Genomic DNA, 10,915 nt, shown 5'->3' on the forward strand with positions numbered 1-10,915 from the left:
TATTAAAAGTGAGCCATAAAATGACTACTTTGTACTTAAGTTTCTAACTCTTGATGGAATATTTTTTTTAAAGGATTTGATAGAGCTATATTCCACATCAAGGCAAAACATTTAGGGAGAGATTAAAAATAATTTTTTTTATCCCCAATTAGTAAAATACGGTAAATTATAATGAAAATCTCAATATGACATGTGAATTAATGTTGATTTCAATGATAAATAATAGAAAACAACACAATATCAAAAAATAAAAAATAAAAAAATAAATAGAAAATTTTGACAAATCTAATAAAAAAATTGAAAATGTTGACTTTCGAATACATTTTGTGGGTAAACTAACTCGTGCCTATTAAAAGAAGCCATAAAGCTCTTTAAACAAACCAATCCCACATGAAAGCTTATTAAACAAATGCTAATCACTCCGTAGTTAGCAAGCCAAGCTTTTTGTAAGACTCGATGCAATCGTCATAAATTTCCTCAATCCCGTGCGTGAAAGTGAAGCCTAAATCTTTGAGCTTTTCAGACTTCAAATGTGTATTTTGAACAACCATGGAATCCATGTCCTGCGACCTGAATTGAAGCATGCCAAATCGTAAGCTACATAAATATATTAAAACATAAGCTATATGATTGGAAAAAACATAATAACAGATAAAAACATAAGCTATGAATGCAAAAACGTAATAATAGAGCTTATTGAATCCCTACCTGTCTACAATCTTCAGATCTGGATAACGTTTTATGAAGAATTCCCAACACTCTTTAATAGAAAGTGCGTACGCAGAGCACAAATATCTGCCTTCAGCTGCGGGATGCTTCATCAGAGATATGTTGGCATTGCAAACGTCATTTATATGGACTATTGGAAATGTCCCAAAGGCCGCCAGGACGGTTCTTATAATCCTGTTGAGTAAATCCTTGTTGCCTAAAATGTAATTAACAAAACATACAATCATTTACTATACAGAAAAAATAGGCCTAAAATGTAATTGAGAAAGCATAGAATCATTTAGTATAGAAAAAAGATAGTGAAGTGTTGGGTTAACATTAGGGTGAGAAAGACCTGGTAAAAACCATAATAGCACGCGAATGCTGCCGGGAATGTAAGGAGTGATGAAAGGTCCTCCCACAGCAGCTGGCCCAATTGTTACAAGATCTAAATTATTCTCGCCAGCGAATCTCCAAGCTGTCTGCTCCGCTAGTGTCTTTGACACAATGTAGGACTGTTGTGTTCAATGCATTAAAAAAACCCACATTAGAAAACCTCTCTTTCCAGATTTATATTTCAATTAAGAAAACCTGCAAATTAGGCCATTCAAGCTATATCCAGATTTGGATTTGTTGTGTTAAAGCAATAACAAATTCTTTTTTTTTTGTAACAAGATCAAATAAAGAACTTAAGGCAATATTCAAATTGGGAAATGTTCTAGGACATAAGATCTCAAGTTAGCAAATATGTATCCGAACACTAAAACTCCAAAGTTGGAGTTGTTAATAGACCTGCAAAATTGAACAGTACCCAAATCGGAAATTGTTCTTTGTTGGAGCGAAAATAATTGACAGGGCTCCAAAGTGATTCGACAGAGCATGGATTGTTGTTGAGCTTTCCTTCTTCATCCAATGGTGCCATGGCCAATGATGTGGTAGTGAAAACTACACGCTTCACTGTTTTTGATTTCAGACAGGATTTCAATACATTGAGTGTCCCCTGAACTGCAACTCCCACAACCTCCGTCTGCACATAAACACATTGCCGGAATAAGAAGAAACCCATAGAATAATAATAATCAGCATACAAAATTAATAATCGATTTTGATGCAGTCTATACCTCGGGATCTTTGGAGGCATGGTCCACAGGAGAAGCAACGAAGAAGACACCTTGGCAGCCCAAAATGGGCGAGTCAAAACTGCCTTCCACTCGCAGATCTGCATTGAAGAGGCTGAGCCTTTCATGCGCACCAGGAATTTGTCGTAGATAGGACATGTCCCCATTCCCTGTTAATGATCCAATTTGATATTTCAAAGTCTAACGTTGTAATATACCATTTATCCTAATCCTGAACACGTAATCCTTTGAAAAATGGGGGTAATGGGTATACCTGTTGTAGGAAGAATGGTTGCGTGGACAGAAAAGCCTCTGTTGAGAAGCGATTTGACAAGTGAGGAACCAATGAAGCCGTCTCCGCCCACAACGCAATACTTTGCTTCCATTTCTTATACCAGCACTCCAATCAAAGCGTTAGGAAACTACAGGGAGCCTCTCAGGATATAATTAAACAGAATGGCCGGCACAACATATTTAAAACGGATGATTGGCAGAAAAGGACAAGGACCGCAGAAAAGCATATTTAGATGGAGCTCATAAAAGGAACAATTAAATTAGCTACCGGCCTAGGGTTTTGGGCACCGGCTACGATGCAACTTATTTGCACCGTCCGGCTGCCCCAACTCTGTCGCTGTGTCAAGTCAGGCAAATATGAATCCTCCGTACGTACCACCGCGATGTGAAAGGGCACAGTCCGTAGTTTGGAAATTTAAGTTATGCTATATTAAGATTTTAATATGAGATTTTTTTATATTATAATTTTATAGGATTATTTGGATAAATTTTTTTATATGTATATGCAATTTTACAATAAAATATGGTCTTATTATTGCGATTTTATAATCTTAATATATATGTGCAATTTTACAATAATATATGCAAAACAATCCATGTGAGTTTTGATATATATGTGCAATTTTACAATAATATATGCAAAACAATTCATGTGAGTTTTCTCACCTAATCTTTCTAATTTTACAATAAATTAATCAAATATAAAATCATTGTTATTTTTTAAATAATTTTTAAAAAAATTGATTTTGACTTATAATTAAAAGATTATTATTTCTAATGTTTTATAATAACTTTATTTATATTTTATGTAAATATAAATATATTCATTTATCTAATTTCTTTTAACATTATCTTATTCATTTTGACATTTTATAATAAGTAATGTAATGCATTGTATTTGACAAATTTGATTGCTTAACAACTATATTGTAACGTAAATACTAGTATAGAAAATGTATTAATTTTTTTTTTTTGAAAATAAATGATTTAAGAAAATGTTACACATGAGTTGAACATGTAACCAACTAGAGATTTCTTCAGGTAGTGTTTTGAATATATGTTGTAAACATAACATCTATAGTACACAGTTCAAAAAAGAAAAGAAAAGAAAAAAAATGTAGTGTTTTTACCTCATAAATCACGACATGACATTTTGGTATTAGAGCCCAAGTTTTGAACACTAGGACCTAGGCTCATTGTGTTTCTAACTTGAGTAGAAATATTATATATATATATATAGAAAACCCTCTTGAACCAAAAACAAATTAAAAAAAATGCACAGGCCATAACACAACAGAAAAGTAAACAAATATCTAGAAAACCCTCTTGAACCAAAAACAAATTAAAAAAAATGCACAGGCCATAACACAACAGAAAAGTAAACAAAGGAACCCATTAATTCTCTAGTTCTCTTCAACTACTGAAAAACCTGCATCAAAAACACCTTAAAATGTAGGCATAAGGATGCCATAAAATATCAAGAGAGGTCATGCATGGCTTTGCATGTGTGTGTATATATATTTCAAACATATATAAACACACAAGAATATGTGTGCATATTTTTCTAAAACTTTTTTATAGTATCCTCCATGAATGTTTTCTCCCACCTGCAAAAAAAAAAATGAGAGAGATGCCAAATAACAATAGATTAGAATAATGGTACCTTTTTTATAATTTGAATAAACCTTTATTTAAAATTAGGGTTAGGTATGGACTTTAACCATATGAGTTGTTTCAAATTAACCCTGGGTCATGTTTTGGGGGTAAATCTCAAGTTATATTAAGTTTAATTAAATAGAGAGATGATTATTGAATTTAATTCAAAGGATTGTTACAAAAAAATTGATTGAATATTAGAATTATTATTAAACTATTAGAAATAAATCTATTTTATTATTATTATTATTATTATTATATTATTATTAAAATTAACAATTAAGGAATGAAATTTTTAGTTCAACAAAAAATAGTAAAACGCTATATTTTGCACACTTTACAAAATAGGCAAGGTACATTTAGGAAAAAGAAAAAAAGAGAAAAAAAAAAAAAAAATCTATATTATGTGATAGTTTCCTTTTTAAAAAGTTATGATTATTATATCTAAAAGATCAAATATATATTTCCTTATTCAAGGAGATTTTTATCCACAAAGATAGAATGAATGATCACTTTTTTTTTCCTTTAAAACTATTCAATTTATTGATCAAATAATATTTTATTTTTTATTTTATTTTTGACATTATATGAGAAATAAAAATAAAAATTTATAGACAATAATTAAAAATTGATAATAATGTGGATCACTATGGAATTAGATCCATTTGGTTACTCAATTGTCTAATCCCATATTAACTAGGAAGGTCAATTAAAATTATGTATTATTTAAGGGTTTGACATTATTACCCTCTTAGCTAAACATTGTAATTTAAATCAAAATTGGTTTCATCAATCTTAGAGGAAGATTTAAAATAAAATTAATTATTTTGGACAAGTTCTAAGGTTTTTTTTTTTTTTTTGAAAAAAGAGGGGTAAAAATTTATTCACTCAAAGCAAAGTTATAGGGCAAAGGCCAAAGGCCCAAATAGGCATTACATATTCCCGTCCTCTAGTAACATATGATCAATGATCTCACAATACTTAGAGGGTAACTCATCCCTACCATTAATAGCCCATCTTTCCCCATTCTCTGAAGCCTAGTTTGCAAGACAACCCACCACTTTGTTCCATTCACAAGGGATATGATGAAAGGAGACCAATTCCAAGGAACTACATATACCAAGAATTTGTCTCGCCAAGGAGGCAAGTTGCCAGCTTACATCTTCCAACCTTTGGTTATTCAGCATATCCACAACAATCTGAGAGTCGGACTCACAAATGATCTTCTGCCACCCTAATGAACATCCATGCTCAATAGCAACTTTAATAGCTAGGGCCTCCATCAGATTATTAGAATGTTGACCCTTATATACATAGAGGAGAAAAATCACACCGCCATCATTATCCCTACCAATAGCCCCAATACTAGCATGACCTGAGTTCCCATGAGAGGACCCATCTGTATTGATCTTCAAGAAACCAGTTGAGGGAGGAGACCACCTCCCACCCCGATGCACCCGCTGCTTACCATGACTTGGTCTTTTACTGGGAGTACCTCCTTGCCAGTTGTCACTCGGGTTCAAATTCTTAACAATAACCTGATCCCGAGGATCAATATTGAAAAACATATCACGCTTTGCATAGATTGTCTCCTGGAGCCTATTAAGAATCAACTTCCATAATTAGGAACTTCCTAATTTGGAATCACAGAAGATTTTGTGATTCCTTTCTAGCTAGAGGTTCCAAAGAATGAAGATCGGACCCACCAACTAGGCAATTTGTAAGAAGGAGGTCTTTGCAGGAGGTTTGCCCAAGCTTTCCCAAAACTCAATAATGGAAGAAGCATGACTACAACCATGACACCAAGCCTCCCACCATCTATGCCATATCTCCCTCAAAAAAGGGCAGAAAAAAAACAAGTGAGAGACACACTCTTCATTGTGCATACATAGAACGCAGACTGAAGGTCCCTGAAAACCTTGTTTGCGAAGATTCTCCCAAGTGAGGCATTTCTTCTGAGCCAACAACCATAAGAAGAAGTTACACTTGGGCCACGAAAATCTGTTCCAAACCTTCTTCCACCAGTTCACTTCAACTAGACCATGTAAGTTCTTGTAAAGAATAGCATAGCCTTGCGCTACTGTATATTTACATTTTGGACTAGGACTCCATGCCAAGCTGTCCCCCCCATTGAGAGAGCTACACAACCTATCCTCTAGAACTCTAGCTAGAAGGGACCAATCTTCATCAGAGCCACCCATTGGCCACTCTTGAGAATCCTTCCAGCAAGTTATCTCAACCTGCCCCCGGTGCTTAACAGTCTTGAAATGCTCCACTTTAAGCCAACCTGCATCAGTGAAAATATGGGAAAAGGGGAGAAGCTGGGGATAACTAGAGAGAATGGGAGGATGGCCATCCCATGAGTCCTGCCAAAACAAAGTATCTGAGCCTTTGTTACAAATCCAGAAGAGCCCCTCCTTAACTAGTTGGGCTCCCTTCTTAAGAGTGTCCCAAATACAGGAGCCTTTCCCCACCAAAGGAAAACGAGGCACCTCAGAGCAATCCATGCCAGGGAAGTACTTATGGGAAAGAATCTTAGCCCAGTCTTGATCTTGATTGTTACACCAATGCCAGTATAATTTGGCAGCCAATGCCGTGACAACAAGAACCATCGAGCGAAGCCCAAGGCCACCCGCATGTTTCGACCTACACACAAACTCCCACTTGACCAGGCTCCACTTCAAGGATAAGAGGCTACTAGACCATAGGAATTATCGAGATAAGGCATCAAATTCCCGCACAAAATTAGAAGGGGGGACTTGAACACAACACCTATAAATGGGAAGAGATTGCACCACAGTCTTTAGCAGCACCACTCTCCTAGCCGAAGATAACCATCTGTAAGTCTAGTGACTAACCTTATTCCTGAATTTATCCAAAATTACCTACTAGTAAGCCATCCGCTGAGCACCTAAGACCAAAGGAACCCCCATATACATCAAAGGAAGGGAACCAATTTGGAATCTAAGAATTCTGGCAATCCTATTCTAGATAAGCCGAGGAGTATTAAAGAAATAAATAGAGGACTTGTCTTCATTAATTCTTTGTCCTGAGGCTTTCAGATAGATATCCAAAGCTTTCCTAATATTCACTGCCTCACTGATTCTAGCCATGCCCATCAATCCAGTATCATCCACAAACTAAAGATGAGAATAAGAAGGAAGGTTCCTATTCTAACTCCAACCATGAATAAAACCCTGCCACACCTGAGCTTTTAAAAATCTACCAAGACCTTCAGCCATGATAATGAACAAGTAGGGAGATAGGGGGTCACCTTGTCGGAGTCCCCAAGAGTCACCAAACAGCTCTAAAGGCTCTCCATTAATGAGAACTGAGAAGGAGGGTGAAGTCACACAGCTAAGAACCCATTCCACCCATTCCACAGCAAACCCAAAAGTCAAAAGAACTTTCTGTAAGAACTCCCAACTCACTCTATCATAAGCCTTGGCCATGTCCAATTTAATGAACATAGCTTTCTCCTTAGAAGTAGCCATAGAGTGGACTTCCTCCATTGCTATCACAATTCCATCTAAAATTTGTCTTCCATCCACAAAGCCACCCTGTTCAGCAGAGATCAAAATACCAAGAAATGGCTTGAGCCTCTCAGAAATCAATTTGGTGATGATCTTGTAAACAACATTGCATAATGCTATAGGCCTGAATTGATCCAACCGATTAGCCCCTTCCTTCTTAGGTATAAGAGCCAAGAAGGTAGAATTTAAAGACTTCAACACTTGTTTATTCCTGTATGATTCCTGGACCACGTCTAGGAGATCATACTTTATTATCTCCCAGAACTCTTGGAAAAACTCAATCAGAAACCCATCTGGACAAGGGGCCTTACCTTTCTTCATATTAAACACAATTTTCTCCACCTCTAGAAGTGAGATAGGTCTTAAGAGGACATCATTCATCTCTGTAGAGACTAGGTGAGGGATACAATCCAATATATCATGCTCCTCAGGCCCAACACAAGGATCCTCCCAAGAAAAGAGAATATAGAAGTAATTGACTGCTTCCCTAGAAATATTTGCACAAGAGCAAATCTAAATTCCATCCTCTAAGACAAGAGAGGAGATAGATGTCCCATACCTTCGGGCCTTGATAGAGTTGTGGAAAAAGATAGTGTTCCTATCCCCTTTCTGGAGCTAGTCAATACAGGATTTCTGTTTCCAAAAAATTTCCTCCCGAAGCTCCCATTCTTCCAGCTCCTTAAGAGCTAGGGACTCAACTTCACTTATCAAATAATTCAACCCTTGGTCCCAAATTTGACAGGTAATCATATCTAGCTTGGTTTGAGCAACAGTCTTTTGGACATGTAGATACCCGAAGCACTGTTTATTCCATCTCTTGAGATTGTATTTCACATGTTGAAGCCTCTTACTAAAATTATACATGGCTAGACCATGATTTGGCATCCCTTCAACCCACCAATCCACCATAAGTTCAGGTAAAGACAAGTCTCTGAGCCACATCAGCTAGAATTTGAAAGAGGGATTCTTGGTGACTCTATATGAAGTGATGGAAAGCTTAACAGGCCAATGATCTGATCCCCTCCAGTCAAGAATTTTAGAACTGGTGGTCCACCTGTTGTCCATCCAATAACAGGATACCAAAAATCTATCAAGCCTTTCTGAGATAGCCTCACTCCCACACCTATGATTATTCCAAGTAAATACACCATTAACTGGCTTCACATCAATGAGAAGCAATGAACCAATCATATCTTTGAGAAACTTTGAGGACTGGTCTAGCCTGGCTAACCCTCCTCTCTTTTCCTCCAGGCTAATGACTGCATTAAAATCTCTTGCCATGATCCATGGGAGAAAAGGTTCCAAGGATATAATGAATCTAATATGGGTCCATAACTAGGATTTACCTGGAAAGTTTGTAGGAGCATAAATATTGGAAAAGAATCATCTTTCTCCATTCTCAAGGCTAGTGACAAACAAGGAAATGGAAGACCGACTGGAGATCCACCATAATGGGGAGACTTTCCTTGGGTCCCATAAGCACGCTACCCCTCCTGAACTATTCGCAGCACCCACCCCTTGCAACACAATTAGCCAATCCATCCAGTGAAAGTTTAGTTTCTTGAATGAAGACCATATTAGGAGACTGAGACTCAATTAATCTGCGAACAACCTTTTGTCTAGGGATGCTGTTCAACCCCCTTACATTCCATGATATTACAATCATTTATGGGGTTGAGAAAAATGAGAATCAATGGGTCTCACAGACCCAGACTCAACCAAAATTTCCCCCATTATCTTCACTTTCTCCTGATCAGTCTTCCTACCACTTTTTACTGGTTTGTCTAAAGGCCCCTTTTTGAAGGGTTTTTGCTGAATGCCTAAAATAGTAGGAGCCTTATTATTTTTTCCATATTCTAATGTCTCCTTAGACCTATGAGAGTTAGTGGCCACCAAAACTGGTCCTAGTAAATCCTATGAACCACGAAGATTGCCACTATCCTGAACAAGAGGGGGCAAGTCAATATCCAACTGCTCAGCTTGTAGGTCCCCTATAACTAGAATATGATCCTCTCTCTACATATCTCCTTCTTGATTCTCATGCTGACCTATGGCTTCAGAAGAGAACTCGACCGAGATGCCTTCCTCTTGGATCATATCTCCAAGAGCCTCAAACCTGTTAAATGTGCCATCAGTCCACCTGTCTATCCAAGTTCTCTTCTTACCTTTGCCCTTATTACGAGATTTAACCTGAGTAAATCCCTCATTGTCAACAGGTCCATTAGATACCTTGGCCTTTCCCTTATCCTCCCTAAGGGGACCAGGAGCATCCAGAGAAGGGTTCTTATACCTGGGGCATTTACAAAGAAGATGCCTGTATTCATGACAAATTTTGCATCTAAATGGTAGGGTCTCATAATCTAGCTGTTGAATCCAAGAAACAGACCCCAAACATATCTCCATAGAATCTGGCAATGGATTATTTAAATCAACTTGTACACAAATATGAGAAAAATAAATTACCTTTCGATCTTGAGTCTGTGTAGCCGCTCCCACAGGTTTTCCAAGAAGCATAGAGATTGAGTGAAGAATATCTTCCCTCCAGAATTCCAATGGAAGTCTCGGCAAGTGAACCCACACTGGGACCCAAGAGAGGATTTCCTTGGTAGAGTTAAAGCCCATGTGCCAAGGCTTGACGAATAGCCCCACCTGGTTAAAGAAATAAGGGCCACCTTCAAAGGCCTTATTCCTATCCGACATGCAGGAGAAGATAACCATAAAGTAATTGTTAGCCGCTAACAGAATCTCCATATCTCCCTCTAGGTTCCACAGACGATGAGCCCAAGAATCCAACACAGGCAGTGACAAGCGAAGGCCCAAAAGTTTGCAAATAAGAGCATGATTTCTCCAGTACTCAACATCCTCTAAAATCTATTCAGGTTTAATAACCAAGATTGGCCAGACCTTGGCTTTCTGCAAGCATCCATTAGTTTTTTGTAATCAGAGCTTCCCATATGAGGAGGATTCTCCTTCCCCTGATTGGGGCTTACCCTTCTGAGCCATACTACCAGCATGCAACCTTGAAGCTGACTCACCCATCTCCAACTCTCCACCAAAAGGCAAGGGAGAGGTGGCACAAAAATCCCCCATGCACCCCACACCCCGATTTAGCAAAGGAATAGGGTAAGACGGGGCAAAAGCCCCTCAACCCCTCACCACCACCGACCCTCCCCACAAGCGTGGTAAAAGACAAAGCCATGACAGGCGCTAACCCACGGCCAGACAAGGGAAGAACACAGTGCAGGAAAGAGAAAAAAAAAAAATGCCCAAGCTGCAGCACGCAGCAGCCCCCACACCAAAGGAACCCCGCTTACAGGGGGCAAGGAAGAACGTAGGATGGGCCTACGTGCCCTAGCATAGTAGACGCGCGCAAAAAACCTCCATCGTAGAACTGTGCATATCCAACCACAAGTTCTAAGTTTTATCTTTATTTCTTGATAGATGATTTTATAAGTTATTATATCTAAATGAGTCTATTATTAATATTAATTTTATTATTAATTTGATTGCGAGTATGGTGAAAGAAGGTAATCATCTTCTCCTATCCCCTTGCTATCCTTGGTATGGCCATTATGTGCTTGTAATGTGAAGATTGTTTGGTAACAT

General features: G+C 37.7%; 1 protein-coding gene across 1 annotated transcript; it reads right to left on the reverse strand.

Moving 5' to 3' along the window:
- Positions 1–263: 263 nt before the first annotated feature.
- On the reverse strand, positions 264–2,259 carry LOC149576955 (putative anthocyanidin reductase). The gene is made up of 6 exons (XM_089824132.1): positions 2,101–2,259; positions 1,830–1,996; positions 1,520–1,735; positions 1,064–1,223; positions 709–925; positions 264–570 (listed from the first exon to the last, which is right to left on the reverse strand). The coding sequence occupies exons 1-6, from the start codon at positions 2,210–2,212 to the stop codon at positions 417–419; spliced, it is 1,026 nt and encodes a 341-aa protein (XP_089680258.1). The 5' UTR covers positions 2,213–2,259; the 3' UTR covers positions 264–416.
- Positions 2,260–10,915: the final 8,656 nt, after the last annotated feature.

This window comes from Cupressus sempervirens, chromosome 1, assembly GCF_028749045.1.
Source record: "Cupressus sempervirens isolate cs-2001-9-10 chromosome 1, ASM2874904v1, whole genome shotgun sequence".
In the NCBI taxonomy this organism is placed as follows: domain Eukaryota; kingdom Viridiplantae; phylum Streptophyta; class Pinopsida; order Cupressales; family Cupressaceae; genus Cupressus; species Cupressus sempervirens.